The sequence below is a fragment of the Mauremys reevesii genome, linkage group 1, assembly GCF_016161935.1.
Source record: "Mauremys reevesii isolate NIE-2019 linkage group 1, ASM1616193v1, whole genome shotgun sequence".
In the NCBI taxonomy this organism is placed as follows: domain Eukaryota; kingdom Metazoa; phylum Chordata; order Testudines; family Geoemydidae; genus Mauremys; species Mauremys reevesii.
Window position 1 is genome coordinate 209,272,510 of NC_052623.1, and position 27,208 is coordinate 209,299,717.

General features: G+C 44.6%; 1 protein-coding gene across 4 annotated transcripts in view; it reads left to right on the top strand.

Annotated features, from left to right (window-relative positions):
* Positions 1-16,460, top strand: part of ATP1A1 (ATPase Na+/K+ transporting subunit alpha 1) — a 50,023-nt gene extending 33,563 nt beyond the window's left edge. For all 4 annotated transcript variants that reach the window (XM_039528694.1, XM_039528702.1, XM_039528684.1 and 1 more), the window contains exons 8-23: positions 13-281; positions 1,136-1,334; positions 2,594-2,703; positions 3,816-3,950; positions 4,457-4,649; positions 5,109-5,284; positions 6,118-6,254; positions 8,942-9,092; positions 10,034-10,202; positions 11,158-11,312; positions 11,692-11,815; positions 12,892-13,037; positions 13,174-13,304; positions 13,771-13,872; positions 15,077-15,168; positions 16,136-16,460. In XM_039528694.1, the coding sequence (XP_039384628.1) occupies positions 13-281; positions 1,136-1,334; positions 2,594-2,703; positions 3,816-3,950; positions 4,457-4,649; positions 5,109-5,284; positions 6,118-6,254; positions 8,942-9,092; positions 10,034-10,202; positions 11,158-11,312; positions 11,692-11,815; positions 12,892-13,037; positions 13,174-13,304; positions 13,771-13,872; positions 15,077-15,168; positions 16,136-16,164 (2,318 nt within the window). In that variant the 3' untranslated portion in view covers positions 16,165-16,460. The remainder of the gene's footprint in view (positions 1-12; positions 282-1,135; positions 1,335-2,593; positions 2,704-3,815; positions 3,951-4,456; positions 4,650-5,108; positions 5,285-6,117; positions 6,255-8,941; positions 9,093-10,033; positions 10,203-11,157; positions 11,313-11,691; positions 11,816-12,891; positions 13,038-13,173; positions 13,305-13,770; positions 13,873-15,076; positions 15,169-16,135) is intronic.
* The last annotated feature ends 10,748 nt before the right edge of the window (positions 16,461-27,208 follow it).

Sequence of the window (27,208 nt, forward strand, 5' to 3'; positions counted from 1 at the left end):
TCTCACTTCCAGGCACCGCCCGTGGTGTTGTCGTTAACATTGGCGATAATACTGTGATGGGCCGTATTGCCACTCTCGCATCTGGACTGGAAGGGGGGAAAACTCCCATTGCAACTGAGATTGAGCATTTTATCCACATCATCACTGGAGTGGCTGTGTTCCTGGGAGTCAGCTTCTTCATCCTCTCATTGATCCTTGAGTACACCTGGCTGGAGGCCGTCATCTTCCTCATTGGAATCATTGTCGCCAATGTTCCTGAGGGTCTGCTTGCTACTGTCACGGTGAGCTGGTGGGGAATATCAAGATTGAAATCAGTTGCACTTAATCTAACTTTCTCAGATTGTACTTGAAGGCAAACCATAGCATAGCAAGGGGCTTTCGCATTGCTGAACAGTTGTCTTGGTTGGTGTGGGTGGGGCCAACCTGTGAGAGTGATTAATTTAGTCTAAGAAACAATCACGTGTTTCTGCCTAGTACCAGCTCATCCAAACTACATTGGAACCCTTTTTTGCAAAATTAACCACAGTTTTGAAATTCTTCAGCTAGTGTAGATAGGTCCCAAATTACTAAATCATAAAATAAGTTTCATATTGCAAGACTATTAACTCTCTTTAGTCAAAAAGTCAGGATTATAAATGCAGTTCCCTTTCTGATACGAGACTGTCCGATGTGGTATCATTTAACCTCTTTACTTCAAAATAGTGAGGGGGGTTTTTGTGTTTAAGTAAAAAGGTACCTTCCCCCAACCCCCACTTTCATGGCCTTTCCCAGCCATTCAGTTGGGAACTCAAAGGCATTTCCACTTACTTTAGATAGCCAGACATGGCCCTGATTTGCCAAACAGTTTAAAAAACTTCTCATGTTCTTGAGTAGTTTCTGTACTCTTTTTATTGGCATTTCATTTTAAGGCCTATTGACCCAGGATGTGAGATCCTAAGAGATGTTTATGAAGGAGAAAATACAGTCTGGTCTAAATTTAAACAAGTCTAAGAATCCATGCTTTCTGTTCTTGTGGGGGAGTGGTAACTGCATCTTCTAAATGCAAAATTACTGCGCCAGTTGTGGGCTATGTAGAACTAAAAAGTGTACAAGCACCTGTCTCTGATTCTTCCATCTTTCTCACTTCCTCTCCCAGGTGTGTCTAACACTAACGGCCAAGCGTATGGCTCGTAAGAACTGTCTGGTGAAGAACTTGGAAGCTGTGGAAACCCTGGGATCCACATCCACCATCTGCTCCGACAAAACTGGCACCCTGACTCAGAACCGCATGACAGTTGCCCACATGTGGTTTGACAATCAGATTCATGAGGCTGACACCACAGAGAACCAGAGTGGTAAGAAAAGTTCTCTCAATTAGAGTTTCTAATTGGCATGTTGTACTAGAGGTGTCTTTTTACACTGTCTGTTAGCTAAGACTTTGGTGTCTGGAGTGCAGAGTTGGGAGGATTTAGAACTTGCCTGCTACAGTTCCTGGTTAATCGATATCAAACCTCATTATGGCCCCATGCTAACTTCCTCTTTATCCTGAATGTATACCTCATTGGACTGATGACTCCTAGGCAGTGAGCATTGGAAAGATCACTTCCCCTAGTTCCAATTCAGGTTTTGGATTTGATCTAGGACCTTGATATCGTTTGGCAAGATAGCTAAGTCTTATCACCACTCAAAGTAGAATCTTACAAGCCTATTATGTAAAGTGCCTGTAAATCATAAGTTTCAGTCCTAGCTCCGCCACTTTTTCTAAACCTATAAAATGTTGTTTTAGTTATCAGGTGCATTTGAGGAAGACTTGATTTTCCCTAAGTCTGATTGTGCTCGTCTGATCCAGTTTTGAAAGTGGCTGTGTCTGGTCTGCACTAGTACTTCAGTCATGTTTAATACAGTGCAAAGTATCAAGCTATATAAGTACAAAGCATTATTGGAAGCACACAAAGTGCAGTATAAACATTTGGGCTGACGATAGTAGGAATAAACCAGTGTTTATTCAATGAAGAAAAATCTTCGAGGCTTAATAGTTGTGTCCCTCCCAGCTAGCAAATGACTTGAAAAGGCTTTTGCCTGGTTTACTCTTTCCAGGGAAACCATGTTCAATTCTGGTCATTTGAAGCTCCTCAACAATAAACATGGGGTAAATGGAGTGGATGAGTCCTTTAATTGTCATCCCTGTGATAGAATTTTAAATTAATTTTACAGACTGGGCATAGTGAGGCCAGGACTTCCCTAACAGTGAGTGGGAGAGCTGGAGTGGAACTCAGGAATTCTGGTTCCTAGTCTCCTGATCTATGAAAGGAAGTCAGTCTGACCCTTGCCACTACTGAAAATGTAACTAGTAGTATATAGAATCTAGACTACAAAGCCTATTCTTAAATTATTTAGCTACTCTGTTAATCCCCAAGCCTTTGCCTACGCACCACCTGCTCCCCAGAGTAACTTGTGACTAGATGAGTGGCTAAAATTTAGGGAAAAAGAAGCAGATGCAAAACTCCCAGTAGGACAAATATGAGCTTTCTTTTATACTCTGAGGTAGTAAAGACTGAGACTTTTCCCTGGTCTGTTTGGCACCATAACATTTCCCTTCTTCCCCTGATTCCAGGTGCCTCCTTTGACAAGAGTTCTCTTACCTGGGCTGCTCTGTCCAGAGTTGCAGGTCTCTGCAATCGTGCTGTGTTCCAGGCTAACCAAGAAAATGTACCTATTCTCAAGGTGAGTTCAGTTGAAGGCATTCTAAACTATCCTGACAACCATTTTTGCTCTGATTTGTTGGTGTTACAATCCAGCTGTCTAGACTAGTGAAGGCAGTGCAGTAACAATTTATGCCTTGTCTCTGCCACATGCCCACCAGTCCCAGGATTGCAGTGGACATGTAGGGAGGGAAAGCCAGCTGGTGCTCCTGGCTTTTCCTGCAAACAGACCCATAGAGAAAAGCTGGGGAAACAATCTTCCTTTCTGTGCTTCTGGCAGGGGTGGGAGGTGTTTCTGAGATGTATGGCTCCTGCAGCATGATCTCTGCCTTCAGCTGACCCCTGATGCCTGCAGGTTAAGGGAGTAGAACTCATCAGGGGCTGGGAATGTGCCAGAGCAAGGTTTCCTACACAGCTTGGTTCATTTTTCTCTCCTCTTTTGGTTATTCCCACATAGTACGTGGGGCGGGGGGTCCATGAAAGTATACTTTGCTTTAAAGAAACTGGCAGTGGTGGGCATAGGAGCAGAGTGAGCAGGTGTCATAGGCTCTTTCATTAACTTCACAGTACACTTGTGCCTAATCTTGTCTGACCTTCTGACATAGCTGTAGGTCACTAAAGCAAATGCAACATGGCAATAATTGTGGAGGAGAAATGCTAAGTCTAGTCTAATGTCTGCACAAGTGAAGCACTGCTCTTGTATCAGCATTTGATGTGTTAATTATGTCATTTACTGCATTACTGGAAGGTGCTTGGATACTATGCTTGATAACAGGGTAGAAGAACACATGTAGAACAAAATAACTGTCTTGACTATTCATCAATACTGGTTCTGTGACTTATAAATCCTCTGTCTTTTTTTAATATCAATTTCTACCGTGACATCTTATACCTCTTGTAATCCTGCTTCTTGCATCTCTTCGTTCATGACTTGAAGCCATTAAAAAGGATTTCTTCTTATTGTAATACCTGTCTGCCACAGCCCTTCTTAGATTGTCCTGTTGGTTACATAACTTTCTCCACACTCTAGAGGTCTGCTTGACTTGGGCTTCAGCCTTGTTTGAGATGCTTTTATCCCCTCACTGAAAGGAGTGAGCTCATACAAGTTTACAATGTGTGAAACTTTTTTAACAGAGGGCAGTTGCAGGTGATGCGTCTGAATCTGCACTTCTAAAATGTATTGAAGTGTGCTGTGGTTCTGTCAAAGAGATGAGAGAAAGGAATACTAAAGTAGTGGAAATACCATTCAACTCTACCAACAAATACCAGGTAAGAACCTCCTGAGGAAGAAGGGTTCCCAGCCCCTATATGTTTATACAAAGTCCCTCAGGCTAGATCAGCCCTGTATAACATGCAGCACTGTCTGCAGTGGTATTGCATTGGCTGCAAATAGGGGTTTTTTTTTGTTTTGTTCTGTATCTGTGTTGTGATGGGAGACTAGGAGAGGTTCAATCTTGGGAACTAACCGAATTGCAAACATGACCTTTTAAAATAAATGAAACACACCAGAGAGACCTCAGCACCCACATATAACCAAGGTTATGGGAGAGGACTTGCCAGAATTCCTGTGTTTCCAGAGTACCTTAAAGGGATCTGCCTTAATTCTCCAATTCACTATTGAATACTTGGAATGTGTGTTAAGCACTTTCTGCCTATACAACTCTTCCAAATCACTGTAGAAACTAACTGTTGTGTGGCATTTTTAATGGGAGCAATCCCATTAATCTCCTGCTGTACATATATAAAGCTGTAAAAGCTCTTCTCTTACAACCTAGCTGTCTATCCATAAGAATGCCAATCCATCAGAGTCTCGCTACCTGCTGGTGATGAAGGGAGCCCCAGAGAGAATCCTGGACCGCTGCAGCTCCATTTTGATCCATGGAAAAGAACAGCCGCTGGATGAGGAGGCAAAAGATGCTTTTCAAAATGCCTACCTTGAATTGGGTGGCCTTGGGGAGAGAGTACTAGGTAAGGAAATGCAGTCATAGCATACTGCCAGTGGCTTGGGCTCCACACACAATGCCACAGAAGCATGGATTAAGTACAGGGGGTTGTGTTCTGTTCCAGCAGTGCAACTGTCTCTAACTTCCAGGGTACTTCAGCATTGATATGGAAGGAATCTCTCCCTTGAGAGGGATATGCACTTGTTCTAATATTGGGTGCAGCCTCCATGGACGTTTCGAGGTCCCATTATGTAAACTAAGTAGTGCTCGGTCACCTGGCATTGGCAACTAGCCACTAGTCTAGAAAAACTTTTAAGCCAGCAGGAGTGATGCTAACTTTGAATAATATTGACTGGGCTCCTGAGCAGAAGACCTGGCACTAATTTACAGAGCTTCTCTCCACTGTTATTCACAATAAGTGAATTCACCTCTAAACGTGCCTGCTTAGGGGTACAAACTAATCATCGTTATTGACTTGCTGCAGGCTTTTGCCACTTGGCTCTGCCAGATGATCAGTTCCCAGAAGGCTTCCAGTTTGACACAGATGAAATCAACTTTCCTGTAGAAAACCTCTGCTTTGTTGGGTTGATTTCTATGATTGACCCTCCTCGTGCTGCTGTGCCAGATGCCGTTGGCAAATGCAGAAGTGCTGGAATCAAGGTATGTGATGACATAAGCTAAAATACAAACGAAATGAGTGAGCCCAGTATTCAGACCTGAAAGAAACTAGGTTCTCCTTAGAGTGCTGATCCTTCTGTGTTCCACATGTGGGTACATGTGTACTGCATGTGCCTGAGATTGGAGGTTTGTAGCTAGTAGTGAATACTTCCTTGGGCCCAGTTCACTCTGATGCCATTCTTAAAGGCTAAGACACTTAACAATGCTTTGGAAGTTTGCCATTTAACCTAACGGAGTAATGCAGGGTCCATGCTAATCAAATAGCAGATTGGAAAAAAGAGTTTTTGATGGGAGTCCAAATTCCTCAAATCCAATGGCTGAACTGGTCTGAGTCAGACAAAATTGGGCCTAATCTTCTCTTGGTTCCCTCCTATCTCTGAACCCGGGCTAGTCTAAAAGTATTGCTGACAGCCCTATACATAAAGTCTTCTTCCTGACCAGGAAATGCAAGCTTCCCCACACTGCTTTCTTTTCCCTTCCTCGGGGGAACCACCTGGGGATAGGGCGCTCTATTTCTATGTCCTGTTCATATCTTGTTGGCCTCCTGAGAGCCCCAGCAAATGGGCCAGTTGTAATGCAATGGTTATTAAATATCTGTCTGAGCTCAGATTTGCTTCACGGACGTCACCTTTCTGACTCTCTCGCAGTCGTGGCGGGATTCAACAAGAACGGAACAACTCTGGAAATAAGACTTAACCTTTACCATAATTTACTTGAGACAACAAAAGGAAATGTTAACACTCCTTCAGTACCCACTCTGTCTCTGCTTGACAGGATGGGTTAGGCTTTCACAATGTCTGATATTTGCATTGCAGGTTATCATGGTTACAGGAGACCATCCAATCACAGCCAAAGCCATTGCCAAGGGTGTCGGCATCATCTCTGAGGGCAATGAAACAGTAGAGGATATTGCTGCTCGTCTGAATATCCCAGTCAGCCAGGTCAACCCCAGGTACTGCACAGAAAAAACATTGCAGATCGAAAGGAAAAGGCTGTCTTAGAATAAAGACTGCCTCTCATGTCTGCCCTGCACAATCCCCTTTTAGCTTTACTTTTATCTGAGACTAGAAGTTAACATGTCTAATGCTGCACACTGTGTTTCCTTGGCACTTGTCACATGCCCAGTGAAATGTTCACTTGATTCCAAAATGTTCTAGTAACTACTAGATTTTTACATAAGGGCAAATAGCTTTGACGCAAAACCCGAAAAGCTTGTTTGGGTCACCTTAGTGTGCATAAACCAAAAGCAGGACACACCTTTCTGATTTCATAGCTGCCAGCACTGGTAACTGTGTCCTGAGTGGAGATTGTGGAATTAACAACTGGGAATTTAGCAGATGAACAACTGACCAAATCACCATTGAAGATGTGTTTAATGTTAAGATTAATGTTTCAGTGACTTTAGCACTTAAACTGGACTAAAGCAGACCTTTTCACCCAAAACTTATTTAGGTTTCTTTATAATATAACAATATTGTTAGGCTTGGAAGGATTAGATTGTGTTATTGGTAAACGTCAGAAAACGTTTTCACTGTACATGCACAAACTGATGAAAAAATCTATCAGTAATTGAAATTTTGAGATAAGCAAAGTAAGAAAAGCACTGCTTGAGAACGAAGTTTGTTTTAACGGTATTTACTTTGTACGTTTTTATCTGATGTTTATGTCTTACTGATTATAGTTTTGAATCTCAACATCTAGTGTCATCAAATTGTCGGATCCTCCCCCATAATTTCCCACAACTGTTAAAATTTAAGATTAAAAAAAGTGAATAAAAAAATCAGTTACCAGTTGAAATTACAAAAAATAAAAATTGAATTCTGCCAAGCTTACCTTAAAGAAAAGCCTAATAATAAATAAGTTACATGTCAAAACTGGACTAAAAGCCCCCTTTGAGGGCCCAAGACACTGAAACATTGATTAAAGGTTCATGGAAGAACTCAAATGAAAGGTGAAAATGACTAGGCTGTTTCAGCTTAGATAGTTAAGTGGCCTGCAAAAATTCAAACAGGATAAATAGTTATGTTGAGTGTAAGGTTCCTTACTTGTAATGTAAGGAAACGTAACTGGAACTCTCTCTTAAAATTTGACCTCTCATTCAACTCCAAAGATAAATATTTTAAATTTAAAATCAAACCAGGTGGTTAAGAGTCTCAGAAGTCAAAACAAGATCCTGTTCCCTCAAGAGTTCCAAATCTGAATTTTTTGGGTGGGCAGAGGAACTGAGGACCTCTGGGGATAGCATTCAAAACTGATCTTAAGGTCCATAGATTTCCAAAATGAAAACAGTCCTATGGGCGAATACTTAGGTTCTCTTCAGGACTTCACTTCCCCTCACTGGTTAATACATGGCACCTTTGCTACCTAAGAGCACAAGATTTGAATTATTTATCAGGCAAATTCACCTATTCATAAGCTGGCTGCTTATAGGGTTACTGGGCTGCCTGCATTGTTTAGCCTGACCAAGCCTTTGTTATGCTTGGAGAATCTCCACAGAGCACTTGTGAACTGTGAATAGACAGCCTGTGGAATGAATTGCTGAGGAAGATGAAATATTGTGGTTAGATTTTTGAGAGGGTAACTTCATAATACTCGTTATGTGGTAATGCAGGCTGAGGAGGAGAAGTGGCCCACATGTTTGGGGGTCTTAGTGGCTGGCAGTGAGGTCAGAAAGGAATTTCCCCTTATGTACAATGTAACATCATTAGCTACATGTATTATCCATTTGGCCAGTTATGGGTGGGATGCTGAACTAGATAAGAGCTGGTTGTCTAATGTTGTCTGGCATGAATATACACCCTACATGGATAAGAATCTAAAATACTAAAACATAACATGAGCTGTGTTCGTTAGACTATTTTGTAATAGTAGCCTAGGTTTCCTGTAAGCTATGCAGCTGCCTTCTTAGTGCCACACAGGTGCTCAGGGAACCCACCAGGGACCTTCTGGGGTAGGGGTACCCCTTCCCCGGCCTCAACCTAGCCCAGCTCCCAACTCTGTCATGGCCAGAGCACTCCTACCCTGCGGGGCCTGGAGAGGAGGGTGCCTTTCCTGTGGCCCCAGCCCCAGAGCTGCTGTGGCAGGGAGAGGCGCCTCTTCCTCCTCCCTCCACCCCCAGCCAGGTGCTGCTGTGGGCGGAGAGAGCTGCAGGGAGAGTCCTCTCTCTCTCTCTCTCACTGCCATAGCCCTGGAGCACCCTCCTGCGTCCCAAACTCCTCGTTCCCGGCCCCACTCCAGAGTCCGCACCCCCAGCTGGTGCCCTCACACCCCTGCACCCCAACCCTCTGTCCCAGCCCACACTCCAAACCCCTCGGCACCACCCCCACTACATTAATTTTGTTATAAGTGCACCAATATGAAGATGTCACCTCCATATTGGTGCACATAACAAAATTCATTCCGCACATGGGTGGGAAAAATTAGATGGAACACTGGCTGTAGAACACAGGAACAGTCTATCTTCTCTCCTACAGTAAGAGTTGGTCACACAAGATATGACACCCCAAACATTATACAATTTGGAATCTCCTCCTCGAAGGCAGTACTTTAAGTATATTAAAAGCTGTGGCTTTCCTTTTGTAGTATGCATAAGAGTTGTGGGTTAATGGAAAGCATGTGAGTGTTTTTGTTAAATCCTAGGGATGCCAAGGCCTGTGTTGTCCATGGCACAGATCTGAAGGACATGACCAGTGAACAACTAGATGACATTCTGACCCATCATACAGAAATTGTGTTTGCCAGGACATCTCCTCAGCAGAAGCTTATAATTGTGGAAGGTTGCCAGCGACAGGTAAGGAGAAAGTGCTAAGGTATTTGATCATCCGTAAAAGTATTTGCTTTAAACTACCAGCTCAAGTATGCAGCAGGGGGAGGGATAGCTCAGTGGTTTGAGCATTGGCCTGCTAAACCCAGGGTTGTGAGCTCAATCCTTGAGGGGGCCACTTAGAGATCTGGGGCAAAAAAATTTGGTCCTGCTAGTGAAGGCAGGGGGCTGGACTCAATGACCTTTCGAGGTCCCTTCCAGTTCTAGGAGATTGGTATATCTCCAATTATTACCAGTATGGTCAAGAGCAACAGCACAGCCTAGACATCTCTCATCACTCTGGGGTATGTCTGCCCAGTTGTTCAAGGTTTTCTTTATAGTAACAGCAACGGCTGCAGAAGCATCTCGTGATGCTGGTCTGAGCCACAGCTAGGTATTCAGTATAGACTTCATATGTGAATATGGACACTATGAAGTAAGGTGTATGATATATATTTTCAAATATGAGGCCTGCAGTGATGCATGGCCCTGAAGTGACCTGCAAGGGCAAAAGTAGTTGCTGAAGTTAGGTTTAAGGTCTAAAGACTTTGGAGAGGAGAGGCTTTACCACCACCACCCCACCCTAAGATCAAATGTGTTCTCCAAAGGCAGCAGCAAGTCCGGATATGAAATTCCTGATTGACTGCAGGCTTCAGAGAGGCGTACCAGGTTTCTGTACTTCAAAGAAGACACAGGCTGTCTTTCAAAGATCCTTCACTGGTCACCTACAAGACCTTGATCGGGTCCCAAATATAGCACTAAAAGAGCCGTTTCCAGCGGGTCCTGTTCAGAAAAATAGCTGATCAGGGTTGGGGAAGGGTTAATGGTAATACCCATGGAAGACTGGGACACTCTCAAGGGAATGTTACAAGTTTGCACGTTCCTGTTGTAGGAACTGAAATCTTCCCTTTCCCTTTCTCTGTGCCTAGGGAGCCATTGTAGCTGTTACTGGTGATGGTGTGAATGACTCCCCAGCTCTGAAGAAAGCAGACATTGGTGTTGCCATGGGTATTGCTGGCTCTGACGTCTCTAAACAGGCAGCTGACATGATTCTCCTGGATGACAACTTTGCCTCCATTGTAACTGGTGTAGAGGAAGGTGAGTTTCCAAGCCCTTGTTGCACTTCAATTAGCACACTAAGTGTAGTCACTTACTTGGCAATACCCTGTGGGATAAACTAGATCTCTGAAAGACTTCCCTTAACTTGGGTTTATAATTCACTTTCACAGTAAAATCTTACCAAACCTATCCAAGCAGGGAATTCTACCCCCAAAAAAGTCATTGGGATCTGAACTTAATCTGGGTTAAGGGCTCCTCTGGCTACTAAGTGAAGGGATTCCAAGGCTAGGGTTAGGCCTGAAGCCTGTTGTAAGGTAGGTCTCTCCGAGCTACAGTTAGGGTTACTAAGGGTATGCCTACGCAGCAAAGAGAAAACTGGCTGGCTTGTGCCAGCTAGCTCGGGCTTGTGGGACTCAGGACCTTTTTATTGCTGTGTAGACTTCTGGGCCTGGGTTGGAGTTAGTTAATTCATTATCCCCCTTCTGTTCTCTAATATATGTTGGTAGCTGTGGAAGTAAGGATCCTGCTTTTGATCTGGCTGTTCACTTCCAGCAGAAGTGAAATGGAAGGCAGCCCAGCCATAGGGCTTCTCTCTCCCCATGCCTGCTGTTGAATCCCTGGCCACAGCTGCTTGCAATGACTGAAAGGTGTTAGGTTTTAAGAGGGCATTGGCAGTTGGAAGTGGGGACTCACAGGAACAGTTATGTCTGAGCTCCCCCACTGAACTTGAAAATAAGATGGTTCCACTGAATATGGAGAAAGGAAACCTGCTGGTGGTGAACTGAGATAGTGATACTGCCTTCATGATGACTTGAATAGAATACCCAAACTTGCACTGCACTGCAGTTCTCCTTGTGATAGAAGCTCTGCAGAGAGGGAAAATTAGTGTGTTTAGGCTTTCAAGCACTGGTGTGTTTAGCTTTAGGAATAAAGCCTTCTGTAAGCCGCCTGGCTGCCATGTGGCAGTAAAGAATCTGTATTTGTTCCTTCCTAGGTCGTCTGATCTTTGATAATCTGAAGAAGTCCATTGCTTACACCTTGACCAGTAACATCCCTGAGATCACACCTTTCCTAATCTTCATCATCGCTAACATCCCCCTGCCCCTGGGAACAGTAACTATTCTCTGCATTGACTTGGGTACTGACATGGTAAGTACCCTAGAATACCAGGGGCACATATGGGTTCGAAATAACCCTAAAGAACTTCAGATTCAAGAGAATATGTAACCAGCTTGTTTCTTAGCCCTGTAACAAATCTGGTCAGTGGATATTCTTTCCATAGCCTAGTCTACCTGTCTCCTGAAAATCGAAGCTTGCTGGCTGAGTGTTTTGCTCCTCTATAAGGGCCAATATAAGAGCAAAGTACTCCATATAGGCCTTCAGTCTAACATCATTATTTGGCAACAGGCCTGTACGTTTCTTAGTCACTATAATGGGACAGAGGGGAAGCCGCTCACTCCTTTTTGAAAATGGAAAAGCTTGTTTTCAAAGCTCCCTAGTATGCCAACTCTTGTCCTCCACCCCAAAGGTTCCTGCTATCTCCTTGGCATATGAGCAAGCTGAGAGCGATATCATGAAGAGACAGCCCAGAAACCCCAAAACAGACAAGCTAGTGAACGAGAGACTGATCAGTATGGCCTATGGGCAGATTGGTAAGTGCTGCTTCACTTCATCCTTTGGGACTGTGCTCAGCACTGATGGGGGCTGGCTTGGCCTCAAGGGAGATTGCACAATCAGTCTAGGGCAGTAGCTGCTATCATGTTTCTGTAGGGTACAGGCTTTTGGCCACGCAGGCCATATTGTATTTGGGAAACTAGAAATTCAGGCTTTTAAGAGAACTTCAGGTAATTGCACATAGTGGTGACTTGTGCAGCTTGCTTCATCCACTGAATCACTTTTACAGTAATTTTATTTAATTACACAGCACTGCAAAGTAACTGGCGGCCAACTAGTTCTCTTTGGGTTCAGACTTGTTTGGCGGAACATAGATTCCATTGTTAGTTTAATTAGAAGTAAAAGATTCTCTCCAGTATACCCCTGTACACACATCATTAGAGGCTTGATGAAAGGAAGTACAAAGATATGCCACAGTTCACAGGGTGGTTAATTGCAGCAGAACTTGAAGCTTCATTAATGTAGCTCAGTGGCTCTCAAACTTTTTTACTGGTGACCCCTTTCACATAGCAAGTCTGAGTGTGACCCCTCTCCCCCTTATAAATTAAAAACACTTTTTTTAAATATATTTAACCCCATTATAAATGCTGGAGGCAAAGGGGGTTTGGGGTGGAGGGTGACAGCTCGCGACCTCCCATGTAATAACCTTGCAACCCCCTGAGGGGTCATGACCCCCAGTTTGAGAACCTCTGATGTAGCTGTTGTGGGGAACATGGGATGAGGCTTAAAATGGGTGTTTTTTATCCTGTGTCCTTGATCCAGAGTTTCAGGCCTTTATAGTAAAGTATGGAACATGGGTAACTGTACAAAATTGGGGATCTTTTCCTTGGGGAGGGGGAAGGAACAGATGTTGGATGGTGGTCAAAGAAACAGAATATCATAGCTGCAGAAATGCAGATTTCTTGTAGTCAGGGGCTGGGTAAATGAGAAAAGAGGACTTAATGTGCTTGGGGCTTCTGTGTAAGAAACAACTCATGCCTAGCAAATCACTTGTCTGTCATGACCATGTTTCACAGATTGCATAGGTTTATCGGTCACTTTCTAATCCAATCAGGTATGATCCAGGCCCTTGGAGGCTTCTTCACGTACTTTGTAATCCTAGCAGAGAATGGGTTCTTGCCCTCCTCCTTGGTAGGGATCAGAGTGAAATGGGATGACCGGTGGGTGAATGATGTGGAGGACAGCTATGGGCAACAGTGGGTAAGTTTGAGCACAGCATGGGGGCTACAAGCCAAATTACTAATGTGCATATCCTGCATTGGGATACAAGTAGATCTGCACATGGAATGGAGAAGGTGAATGTATAAGAACTAACACTCTTCCTCCTCATTTCCAGACCTACGAACAGAGGAAAATTGTGGAGTTCACTTGCCACACAGCCTTCTTTGTCAGCATTGTGGTGGTGCAGTGGGCAGACTTGGTCATCTGTAAGACCAGAAGGAATTCAGTCTTCCAGCAGGGGATGAAGTAAGTGGTGTGGGATGGAAAGGCTTTAAGGAGGAGTCCATTTGCTGCTGTAGTTGGCAGGCAGTGGCAGTAGTCTTCACTGTCTATTCAGTATAATGCTGGGCCTATCTCAGGAAGCGCCAAACAGTTAAATTAGGTGCGTTAATAGTGGCATAGTGCTTTAATGGGTCAAGTAAAGAGGCTTACGGCTTCTGAGCAATCCACAGTTCTCTGTGATCAGACAGGATGTGACTAGGAGGACAACTGATTTTCTCTGATCCTTGGCTGTAAGAGCATCTGAAGATAACTCATCCCCTCAAATATTGACTGCGTTGTGAAGGTCATGCGAAGATAAGGGTGAAATAAAGAGGGTATAATTCCATAACTGTTTTGTACAAAGAATATCCTAGTGAATCAGATTCCCCAGTGAAAATCTGCATGTTTGGTGAGAGAGATGCCTTGGCACTAACTTTTCTGTCTTTCCTAGGAACAAGATCTTAATATTTGGTCTCTTTGAGGAGACTGCCCTGGCTGCCTTCCTCTCTTATTGTCCTGGCATGGATGTCGCCTTAAGGATGTATCCACTGAAGTAAGTCATGTCCTGATATTTCAGCTCACAGTTACTCCCCAACAGTTGCAACAGAACAAACATATATTGTTAAGATGTGATTGCATAAATTGACTCTCCAAGAGTTTGAGTAGTTTATAAAATGTAGCTTTGGAACTCTTCACTGGATTGAGACTGGAGAATGACCTCTGAAGTCACCCTCTGGTAATCTCTCTGCTTAGCTTACATTGCGCACCAGAAATCAGTCTCTCACTATCCACCCCCTTTGGCAGGTGACTATGATGAGGAAATCTCTTCAAAGCACAGGACTTGTCTAAACACAAGTTGTACCACTTCACCTATGCCCGTGTAGTTAAGCAACACAACTCCCTAGGGTGCCTGCAGTTACACTAGTAGAGCTTATTCATGTGCAGGAAGGGGAATAGCGCCTCTATCCAAAATAGTCAGTGCTTTGAGATCCTCAGATGAAAGGGAATATAGGTGACTTGTCAGTTTGTAGGCCTCCCTTCCCCAGTTGCTGAAGTGCAGTCCTCTGCTGCAGTGGGTTGTGGCATCTGTTTAATATTGCACAACTCTTCAAGGCAGGAAGTGGAAAATATATCCTGTATCTGATTGATTGAAACCAGAATGGGGAATTTAGCAACAGAATGAAGTTTAATTTTTCCAAAACTAAACAACCACTTACAATTATCTCATGTAGTCTCAGTGAGAAAATTACTGGGACTTTTAAATCTACAAAACCGGGCATTCCCAACTGTACAGTGTCCCCCAGTGTGATGCTGAGGCACCGGTATCACTTCAGCAGCTTCTAGATATGACAGTCTCCCATGTGATTGGCTTGTGCTGTGATAGTTTGGATTCAGAAGGCTATAGGTTCAAAGGTTACCTGTGCTTGGAAGGAAATCTTCCTAGATCAGAGTGGTGGCGTGGGAGGAGCTAGTACTAAATGGCACAAAGGTGCAGTGGCACACCTTTCGTTGGAATCTTAATCTGGAATCAGATTAGTTTCCTGTGGGAAAACTCAGTGGTAATTCTTGGCCCTGGTGATTCTTGGTTCAGCAGAGCCCCTTGTAGAAGTTGCTGTATTGGCCGGTCTGGACTTGCCTCCATTCAGTGATCTACACAGTTCGTAGCATAAATGAGATCTGCTGCCAAATACCATTTAATGAATCTTTCTGCAATGTACTGTCTGTATTCTTACTCATGTCTCTTTTCCCCAAAACAGACCAAGCTGGTGGTTCTGTGCCTTCCCATACTCTCTCCTTATCTTCGTGTATGATGAAGTCAGAAAACTAATCATCAGACGGAGCCCTGGAGGTACGAATATATGGTTCCAGTGAACTGAGCACTCTTACATATGCAGTAAAAATCCCAGTCCTGTTGAGCAGTGTGTTCTTAGTCTCTGGGCATCAGGGCACAACATTGCAATGCTGGGGAGGAGGAGAGAGAATCCCCAGTTGCCATTTCACGTATATCCCATTGTGTATAGGGACTGACATTTTGGAGTTGCACTGTCTCACTTCATTTCTTTAAAATGAGATTGTAGTAATTATAAAATGTGATTAAACTCAAATTAGGGACAATACCAATTGAATAGTGATACTTAGTCTTGAAGCCCAGTTTCTCCTGTCTGCGAATGTGCCATAGGAATGGGCAGAATTCATCTAAATTTGTCCCTTATCACTTATGTGTCATCACTAACAAAGAAAGTTCTGAATCAGTATTTTGTTCCCCCTCTTGCCACTGCCTCCTTTTCCCCCACAAAAATCCTGTTCTAGCTGAACAGCATGAAGGGCAGTAATCTGCAATGGGGTGGGAGGGAGAGAACTACCCTGAAGATTTGCTACTGTGACATTAATCTCTCTAACGTCTGAGTTCTTCATATGTTCAGATTACGAAATACTTCCAGGGAAAAGAGAGATGGGGGAGGAAGTATTTACACACTGTACTAGAAAATAATGGTTCAGGTTTGTCTAGCTTGGGGAAGTTGGAGCAGTTTGAAAATTGCAAGTCATCAAGTATTTTGAAAGACTTTCCATTACAGCAAGGTCTCTTAATCTTGCATTGACGTTCATTTGTGCTATTCCACCTAAGAGTTCAGATGTTTAATGGACAAGCTAAGCTAGGGTGACCAGACAGCAAATATGAAAAACCGGGGCGGGGATGTAGGGTAATAGGAGCCTATATAAGAAAAAGACCCAAAAATCGGGACATCTGGTCACCCTTTGTATAAATGGCTTCATGAGATTGACTTAGTTTGTTCGTTCTTTCTCTCTTTTTGTAGGTTGGGTGGAAAAGGAAACATACTACTAAAATTCAACTACAAAACCACATTCCATGCACAGCACAGCCCTCCACCTCCCCTGTGTATGTGTACTTTCAGCATTTGAATGCAGAGTTGTGCCCTGAAAAGAATGGAATGAAGAACAAAGTGAATCTGAAGAAACGTGGACTGGCGAAGAAAGTGGGGGAGGGAGTTTCTTTGACATATCAGTCTACGGCGATGAAAGATGGGAGTAGTTTTTATGTGCCTTTTTGTTTTTTTAAAAGGAGAGATGTTAAGATTTTAATATTTGGATTTTTACAAATAAAGATGGATTATAACAGGATGCTTCTTGTGTGTATTGTACATATGCTGTATCAAATAGTGCTTGTATCAGAGCAACGTATGGATGAGAGCGTTAAAACCCATGGAGGTGCCGACACTAGCTCCTGGTACGTTCTGCTTCACCGTGATCCAGGCAACTCAGCTTCTCTACTGGATCAATTCTATGCTGGCACCTGTTGCCACCATATTTTAAATTCTGCTCTGTAACAATTAGGTTTGTAATTCAGCTTTCATTACAAACCTATGTGGTTCATAAAACTCTTTGGGGATCCCCTAGATCAAAAAGCCACATTGCATCTTCCTCCTTTCCCCCTCTCCCAATCTAATTGGAGCAGCTTTCATGGTTGCTTTTTCTCATTGGGACTATGAATGAAGCCTTTTGTCTCCTCCCTGTTCAAGCTTAGTGACAGCAGAGACATCACCCTGCCAAGCCACCACATCTTGTGAAGGAACTGTGGAAGGACTGCAGAGATTGTCTGCATTTTTATCCAATTCTAAAACCCTCTTTACTGCATCTTGTTTTGATTCACCAGCTGATGCTGGCTGACCTTGGTAGTGAATTCATCTCCATGACTCTTCCTGTAATGTGCCAATGCACAAGCCTTGGCACTTAAGAGTGGAAGCTGTGGATTTATGGCACGTGGAGTAGGTGCATTAAGAGAAATGGGGAAGCCTGCAGTTCATGCACATGAACCTGCATCGCAGCCCTATCACAATGGAATCTAGTTCCTGAAGCTTGACAAGCACCGAGCAATTTGTATGAAACGGTGATGGAGATAAAGCTGCATGTGCAATGTCCCTATGGGGCAGCTACTTGCTTCTGTTCTGCCCTCCCCCCAACCCCAAAACAAAATCCCTACGGGGAATTCTCCCTCCTGATTTCTTCCTTCCTGGTTTGTTTCTGCTACTTGCCCAATGTGCTCCCCACTCTCCTCGCCATAATTCAAACAGGCTTTCCCAGTCAGTGCAAGCTGCTGCTTCCAGACTCAGTCAGCCTCTTGAGAGCCTCCTTATAAGTCCAGAAAAATGCTTTGTGGGCGGGAAGGGTCTGCTGAAGTTCAGTGCTCATAACTGAGGAGTTCAACATGGACTTCTGTACAGTGCACTAAGAACTGGAAGGAAAACTGCTCATGGGGGAGGAGAGGAGGGATCTGAGTTCTAGGCATGACTTGCTATGTAACCATTTCACTGCCTACTGCTCACCTTTAAAAAGGGACAAACCTTCAAATGAAAGGTGGCAGAGAATTGCAAAGTATGTTACCAAGGTAACTTCTTGGAGCCTTCTCTCTCATCTGAGGGGATGAGGGGAGATCATACCTATGCAGATCAGCTTTAAATGACCTAAACGGGGCTTTCACCTTCCTTTGTGGCGGGAAGGAAATACTTCAGGATCTTGGATCCCAGGATTTTTCCTGATCAGCTTTTTAACGGCCCCCGTACTGAAATTTCCTGGTATTTATAAACAATGTTGAGCTGCTAGCTACACCCCAGACAGAGTCCATATTTAAAGAGAGACCCATTCTGAAGTTGAATCTGAAGTAGAAATAACCAATATTTAATGTACTTGATTCAGTTGGAGTGAACTGATGAAGGCAGCCATGGCTTGGCATGTATGGGGGAGTGGTGGGTGGTTTGGTTGGGGGGAATGGGGCTGGGAGTTGTAGAGGGCAGGGGTTAGCTAAAGAATGCGGGGGAGGGGAAGCTAAGCAGAGTAGGAAACAAGCCCCCCAGGGAAGAGTAGCATCAAGGACTTCTCAGGTTGGCTTTGCAAATGCCTCAGAATTCCAGTCTGAACAATGCTTAAACTTTTTAATGCTAATCCTTAAATGGAGTGAATGCTGAGTGCACATGGCACTGAAACTAAAGTATGGTGTGTGTGGATTTTTTTTTTTAATTCATACAAATCCCTCTTCCCCCGCCAGTGTTGGAAAGACTGAAGATTGAAAGTGTGGAAGTGCACTGTTACAGCAGAGTTAAAGCTAAGTTTTATTACAGGACTCGCAAGATGAGGTACAAGGCAATGTGATGGCAAAAAAATTATACTCACTGGGGATGTCTGTAAATCTGGTGTGCTATGCTAACACTGGACAGCATCTGCAATCTGTATAAATCTTTTGTGTGTTTACGTCAGGATATTCAGTGTGTAGATTCTTCAAGCTCATTCAGAAATAAAATGTGTGTAAGCAAAATCTTTACTTCAATAACACTATCTTACAAAGGTGAGGAGTGATGTTGGCAGTGGTGGTAAGGCAGAGGTCAGGTTATTTTAGATATGTCCTTGCTTTGCAGTGTCTAGATTTTAATTAAAACTTAAACTTTAGAAAACTCAAGCTTCAGCCAGCCGGGAAATCCAAACACGTTGTTTCTGTGTCTGCTCTGTTGTCATTCAGGCTTTGAAAACCACAATGTAGGGCCCAATCACCCAGCTCCAGCAAGCTCCAGTGCGAGGATGGCCCCACGTCTTTCTCCATCTAAACACAGGCTAACAGGCAAAGAATCTCTGATTTGACTGCAGCTTAGGCTGTTAGAGCTTTGTGCTTAGTAACCCCATGTCTTGAGTTTACCCTGGAAGTTAATTGGCAGCCAGTGCATGGTGCCAAGGATTGTTGTACTAGCACCTGTGTGGTCAGTCTCACTAGCCAACTACTTGAAGCTTGACTCCAGGAAGAGCACATTGCAGTGACAACCTTGTAGACAAGGTTGCAAAAGTGTGGGGGAGTGATGAGCACTGCATCAGTGAGGAAAGGGTGCGATCTCTCCCCCACCTGATGATTAAAAGAGCTTCTGGTTGTCAGAGTTCAGGGCAACTGCACTTGTATTTTCCCCTCAGCGGTTCAGCAAGGGCACCCACCCTCCACCTCCAGCTTCCCACCTATTACGTTTCTCGGTGGAGATGCACGTCTTTCCCTTCTGACCAGGGTATTTCTGATCTGCACGGTTCCCTGCCTTCCTGGTGTCAAGTATCAGAGGGGTAGCCGTGTTAGTCTGGATCTGTAAAAGCAAAGAGTCCTGTGGCACCTTATAGACTAACAGATGTTTTGGAGCATGAGCTTTCGTGGGTGAATACCACTCCGACGAAGTGGGTATTCACCCACAAAAGCTCATGCTCCAAAACGTCTGTTAGTCTATAAGGTGCCACAGGACTCTTTGCTGCCTTCCTGGTGTATTTCCAGCAGCCGTTCTTCCTAAACAGCCCTGCTGGCTTTCTCTTCAGAGACAGATACCACAATGATTTACAATGCAGCACTTCCTATGTAAGTCTGCTTTAGTCTTAAGGTGGTAAGCATTATGGAGAGAAATGTATTAAAATAATAAGACCCTGCATGAGTGCTAATAAGTTTACCAGAGATCATACTACCCTAGGGTTTTCTGAGTGGTCACAAGTCCACCACAGCTTCTGCCCAGAACAAGCACCCAGTCTGTGAGACCTCAGTAGACCAAGTCCTTCCAGTAATCCCCCCAGGATTGGGGCCCTCTGTGGACCAGGGTGTCTTGTCTGTTTGCTGAATTGGGAAAAAGGCCCTAAGTCATCTAAACTCAGGTGTTTTAAGATCAAAAATACTTTTCTGTTGGTCTCTGGAGAATCCCAGTTGGAGAGCTAGGTGTATACTAGTTCAGAGGGCCTCAAAGGCTGATGATGGAGGAAAGACATTAACACTCCCTTCCGCCCCACTGCTGGAGAAGGTACATAGATTGTCACAGCACCACATACACAATGGCATTTTTAATACAATGTACCTGAACAGTATTAACTCTAATTCAAAAAGGCTTCAGTTAATTCCATAAACTTTACCTTAATTCCATAGGGTTTGTTCAGGATATTGTCACTCTACAGGAGCAGCCGGGCGCTATGGCCCCATCACTTTTAAAAGTGGGCGGGCTTTGCTGTCACACTCTTTACCTGCCTTAAGGGTGGGTGACGTCGGGAGTGGGGGAGAGGAGAAAGTGGGGGTGGGGCCTTGGGGGAAGAGGTGAAATGGGGGTGGGGCCTTGTGGGGATGGGACAGGGCCACAGTTCAGGTGCTGGCAGATTCCCAACATCTAAGGAGCTTCTGGCGGGTCTGTCACACTGATGAGTTCTCTGAGAAGCCACACACAGAAGAGCCCAGTAAAATCCACTCAGATTGAGAGCCACTTTGATAAAGAGTTCTCATTCTGAGGAATGGTTATATGCTCTGCCTGTTCCTCTTAGGGTCTGGCCACACTGCAATTGGCGTTGTGCTGGAGCTTGTGTAGACATACCTGCACTAGCTGTAAGCTAGCTAGTGCCCTAACAGTGAAGAATATGCAATAGTGCAGGCAGTACATACCCATGCTGCCAGCTTGCACTGCTGTGTTTTCACTGCTCTTTAAAGTTGTGCTACCTGGATTAAAGCTAGCATGTGCAGGTATAACTATGCTGCCATCACCCCTCCCCGTGCAGTGCAGTCATAAGGATATGCCTTCTACTCATCGTCACTTTAGTCTTTCTTACCCGCTTCAACTTAACTGGTTTCCATCCAGGTCCCTACTCCTGGCAGACAGTGGGCCTCAAAGGAAACATCCTCTTGGTCCTGCGACTACACAGTGTAGCGCTGAATCAGACGCTAGTCCAGAATGTGTCTCAATCTCCCCCAGCAGCTTCACATAAATATTGATTAAGACAAGTCCTGAACCTGAGCCGTGTAGACCTCCGCACCGGAGACCTTGGGGCGGAGAAAGTCGCCCAACACCACTCTGAAATGCCTCCAAAAGCCAAGCAGGTTCCCACTTTAAAGTGAGTCTCGCCACTCCTGCCAGGTCTGACAGTCATGTCACTTCGTGCTCAACAGTATGGAAGGGCACTGAAAGATCTAGTCACACAAGCAAAGAGAGCCAGCTGAGCTTCATCTAAGGGCCTGAGGGAGCCACTGACCACCAAGCCAGGGATAAACAATGGCACTAACAGCTGCCCAAATCCAAAGCTACCTGATGCTAAAGCATTACAATTAGGAATCAAAAACGGTTCCTTCAGCTTCCTTACATACAGTCCCCATTGTCTCTTCCCTGCCAGCTACCCCACACAGCTGCCTTTCCAGCTCTGTGGTAGAGCTGGCGGGAATTTTCTGACTCAATGATTTTTTAAAAAAAAAAAACACCAATTCATCAAAACTTGTTGAGTGAATGCATCAGTTTTGACAAAACTTTCTCAGGTCCAGGATGGAATTTCTAGTCACACCCAGAAAGAGAGAGAGCCCAGACTAAAGGCTGCATCTCCCACCTCCCTGGTGAGTGCTCTAAGCACCGGAACTGAGGGCTGAGAAATTTGGCCCATGTGTCCATTAAATGTACAGGCCTGATCATGTGGCCTTCAGGCTTTTCAGCTTGGCCATGCTGCATCCTGCATAAAGAGCAAATGTAAAAGTCGCCGCTGCAGGGTGCTTGACTCTGCCGGCCTTGTGTTTGGCAACTGTCCCGTTCCATGGACTCATTTTTTGGGCTTGGTTTCTTGGATTCCCTTTTGCATGTTGCAAAAGATTATTTCAGTGACAAAGAGTGCCTCAGGGGTGTTTGTGTGTGAGTGTGCTGCTTCCTTTGTACAGACTGGAACCTCGTGAATCCCTAGGCTTTGTCCTAATAGATGAATAGACCCATTGTAATCTTCAAACCTTTAAAAACAAGACGGTTTATTGGCAATATCTATCTCATAGGAAGTACGGGACTGAACAGTGTCCTGTGAGAAAAGCAGACGCGGCATTGGGCTTCGCTGGCGCACAGTTTTGTGGGAATGGCAGCAAGGTTGTATCTGTAACAATTAATCAGGCTAGACTTTGAGCAGCTGGCTGCCAATCATACCGGAGCTGCTAACCCACAAGGTTTGTTTCTCGAGCACTCCCACTGCTCCCCCTGATAACGCTGCAGACAAGTAGCTCAAAAAGACCAATGTGGTTTTGTTCAGTCCCCTTTTATCCAATTTATCCTCACTCAGGTTTTTTTTGTTTCAAGCTGAGGGACTGGAAAAGTGCCAGGACATGGCAGGAACTTACTGTTCCCAAAAGAGGGAGTTAATTTAAAAGAAGTGAGAGCTTTATTAGAAAATATTTTGAAATGCTTTATCACCGAGCCCTCCTTGTCATTACAAAAATGTTAGACCCAGTTAAAACAACACTCGTCCTTCTCTACTGGGTAAAAAGGTGTTGCACCAAATCTTTGCCTAGACAGCCTTGAGTTTGGAACGCCTGTACAACTCCTTGGGGCCACACACAACAGCCATCTTGGGCATTTCACAGAGACTGGTTTCCCCTATTGGTTGCAACCCCTGAGGAAAAGAGTCTTTAGTTGAGGTCTAGCTGGACCAGTGGAGTTGATAACAGCTTCTCTTCAGTGAGGCGGGGAAGGCAGAAGGGTTGATGCTGCACTGGTTCCACCAGTCTTCCTAACCCCCCACCCTGCTAGCTTCTTCTTTGAGTGATGGTCCTATTGTATTCCACTGAGGGTTGTATGCATGCTCCATGTGCCCGGAGCTAGAGAATTTGAAAACAGTAGCGTCCGTTGGTCCGCAAGAGACCTAACAGTGGCATAGCTACACATACTGCATTCCTCCTCTGTACTGTAGGGGGACCTAGACTTGGAATAGCAAGAGGGGGAGCAGGGCAGGGGTGAGGTCTACTAGCAGAGCTGGGGCAAGACTGGAGTAGCAGAGATGTTGCAAGTCAGGATTTAAGAGCTTTGACAGAATTGTATATATGGGAAGCTTGGCCAGTGCCTACTTGCCCTGCAGCTGGCTCCAACCAGTGCTTTTAATGCTTCACTTTCATGAGCCCCATATTCCCAAATTAAAGAGACGAAACAAAGTAATCAGGCCCAGAGATCTGTTGCCAATGCATAATTCCTCAAGGGATAAAACATTTTTCAACACGATCTACAACGGCTTTTCTTCTGCGCTACATTATTCCCTTGACTGGCTCTGTTGCCTTAAAAAAAAAAAAAAAAACCAAACAAACAAAAAAGCCCCTCCACTCTGCTAGGATTCTGAAACAGATGATTAGCTAAATCAGGAAGAGGATTACTACCGATCAGGTGGAAATGTGTAAACAAACATACACTCAGCAAAATGAGGTGATTAGCTGAGTGACAGATTTGATGCAACCTGCTTGCTACATGCACCCTGAGAAGTTTGAGGCACACTAATACAGCCCAGTACAGATGCTAAGGCCCATCCACACTAAAAACACGGCTGTATTTTGTAACCAGGTTGTGACACACTCACCAGAAAACACAGATGAGTTGTGTCTACACTGTAGTTTGGTCCCCGCCCCAATACAATCAGGTGTCAACCAAGTCTGAGCATCCACCCCTACCACACTGCCTAAGCATGTATCAGCGCCCTCTGAGCTTTCTGGGCAGCACCTCCATAGCATCTCAGCAGGAGATAGAGTGATCCAAAGAGACACAAGCAGCCCATGGACAATGTACTCCAGACTTGTTGTTCCGCACAGAGACCCGGAGAAGGACTGACCAAACAGTAGCAGGCACAATGTGCCAGTAACTCGCCCCCATTCAGTGTGGCGCTCTGTCCTCCTCTAGAAGTGGCTGGGCCACAGAGTGGTTAATGAGCCTGTTGCAGCCTTGGTTAACAGAGAGGGAGCGTCTCGATCTAGAGGCCCTCAGGTCAATCCCTGTTGCCTGTGAGCCCTCCCGGGGTGTTACACCCGTCTAGGCCACTCACCAGTGGTGAAACACTGATAGCTGCCATGGCTACTAATGAGTATTAACCATGTTATGTGGCAACACAAACCAGCATTTCCAGCACAGCTTTTCTGGGCTGTATAATGGGCCAAACCAAAACTGGAGAGCCAAACACACTCTGGCTTTGGAGGGCTGCAGAACCAATGCCAAACAATACACCACAGGCGCCTCGCAAATCTGCAGAATAAAAGTCGCAACTAGGGATTATTTATTCTTTCTCTGTAACCTCCTGGGAAGGCTGGACCTAGGCTGTGACCTCCGATTACTTCCACACTAGTTTAAATTCATCATCTCCCCGTCTGCCCCTCCCCCACAATCCGTGGCCCCCACTTCCATTTATGAAGGTTAGTCAATTTGAGAAGATGTTTCCTTAGCTGAGGAGTAGGGGGAAGCTTGTGGTCTGTATCAGAGCTCAACCCCTTACCCCCAAAGCTAGGAAGAACATCACCATATATTCCCTCCCCATCTCTACTTCTTTTCTCACAGTAGTGTGCTCTGTTTCTCACTCTCTCCTGCTCTCCACCCCTCCAAGTTCTCAAACCCAATTGCATCAGCATTTGGGTGAGCGTTTGAACCTGTGACCCTCAAAAGGGTTGGAAGTGAGGTAAAAATGAGTTTGCCCATCCCTAGTAATAATAATATTCATAGCAGCCCTCATTTCCATGCTCCTCTCACTTTAAAAAAACCATATATTTCCAGCATCTCACACACACACACAGGCCCCTCTGGAATGTCCGCAGCAATCAGGCAAGGAACCAGTACACAAGTTGGAGGGGAGATTTGGCCAGGACACAGACAAACCTTTCATTTTGCATCTGCACAGGACCTTGGATTTTTACATTGCCTCCCAGAGACCTGTACCTTGTGCACTGCATGGAACGCCATCCCATCTGCCTTGGAAGGATGAAAGGTTGGGTAGACCTTTGCTGGGGTTCGCAACCCGGGCTTCCTGTGAGGCAACGTATTTCAAACCTGCTCCATTGAGCCGGTTTAAAACAAAATCTGAAAAACACCAGGGGTCCTCTTGACAACGTCAACAGCAAGTGATGGAAAATGTCATTACTTGGACGGAATAGGAAAATTCCTAGACTCAGCCAGCCAAGGGGAGCTGTGTTATTAAGGGGGGACTGGAAGGCAGGCAAAGTGAAGAAAATGCACTTTTCTAATGTAAAAATTATTCTTTATCCTGTATCATAAATATGGACTGGTCCCAAAGCAAACTGAAGTCAATGGAAAAACTTGCATGGACTCCTGTGGACTTTGGATCTGGCCTTATATGAATTAGTTCCAATACACTGTGCAAAGTTTGTTTTCTATTTAGGGCTATTTAACTTAGCCATCAGCTCATCATGGATTATGACAGTCATGTCAGCTTTCATGACCAAATGGGGCCGGGCTTAGGGAGGAGACAGCCAAAGAGAAAGTTCAGAAATGTTACTGATTCATAGGGGTGCTCTTGTCTTCAAGTGAGTACAGACCCAGCCCGGTGCTACAGAGTCTCAAAATTTATTTCTGTTTTCCAACTATTCCTTCATCTGTCTTTTCCGCTGAATTACTTCCTAATTGTCCAACTAGCTTGTCCTTAATTTTTTTCCTTAAAGACAGGATTTTAAAAATTGAGGTCAATATTTCAGCCTGTTTTCAGTCATCATTAATTTTCTCCTACTTCACATTTATTTAAGTACCTACTTGATCCCCTAGTCTTTCTTTCTTTCTTTCTTTCTTTCTTGTTCACTGCAGTTTGAGAGCCCCTGGCCCTCAAGAGTATGAAGAAACCTACCACTCATTGAAATCAGTGGGAGTTAGGTGGCTGAACACTTGAAGATCTGAGGTTGAGTGCATACGTTTGTGTGTTCATATTGGATTGCCTCCTTTCTTTTCCAGCACAGATTTTATTTTGTTTTGCCCTCAGAGAAATTCAGAAAAACAAAAGTTTTCCCTTGGAGTTGAAGAGAATCAAAGCAAGCGTTGGGCTTGAAACTTCTGCAATGAGATATTCCAACCCCTGGAGAAATCAGTTTAAAATGAGGGGATCCATTTGCCAAAATAAGAGGGGTAGTTGGAAGGCTAAGTAAGTCTAGCTAGCCAGGGCAGGATCAGGTGACCTGCAGCTGCTGCTGCACTCCAGTAGAACAAGATGGAATTAGCATGATCTTCTGGAAATGTGGCGCGATGATATGCAACAAGACTGTTTTGTCTGTATCTGCTTGTTGCTATCAGGATGAACTCTGGATTTTAGGTTGTGATTCAAATAACACGCAAGGGGCTTGAGGACCTAGGGCACTGGGGATGGACTTCACAGCCTGTCGCATCCAGTTCAAACCTGGCCCAGGCAGGTAGTGACTGGATTGTAATAATTTGCCTGACCTACCACCTTCCCTCCAAGGATTTCATTACAAACAGTTAACAAAATATTTCTCCATCCTTGGGTCTACTAACACTGCTACTGCCTACACCTGACAGCCTACTGAGCCCACTCTGTGATGTAGACTAGTATAATTAAAGTATACTGACGGCTCAGGGAAGAGGGCTGAAATCTCCCAACTCTTAGATCTGTGCCTTAACCATAAATTCATCCTTCCCAGGATAGGATCCTCATTCCTTTCTAGGAGGTGCTTGCAATGGCTGACATGTAATGAGCTTTCAGTCCTCCTCAGTCCATTTTTCTGGCAGACAGGTGCCCACATCACAAAAGCACAAGTATAACTACACACTAGGAACTTCATTGGGAGGGATAAACCTGCCATAGCAGGGGAGCAGATTGAATGCAATTTAACAGTCTATTTCCAACTCTAATTTCTGTTATTCTTATTGGGCTTCTTGTAATCAGTCTCAGTGGAAAAGCCAAGGAGCCTGAACTTGTTATATTCATGGCACACATACAGAGAAATTACATAAATAAATACTTTCAATGAAAGGGTGCAAGACTATTCTGTCTTAGAATTCAGAATGCGAACACACAAGAAAACAGAGAGAGACAAAGCAGGCTGCCCCCTAAGGCAAAATTCACCCCACTTTGCTTTAAGCTGGCTCTGTCCAGGC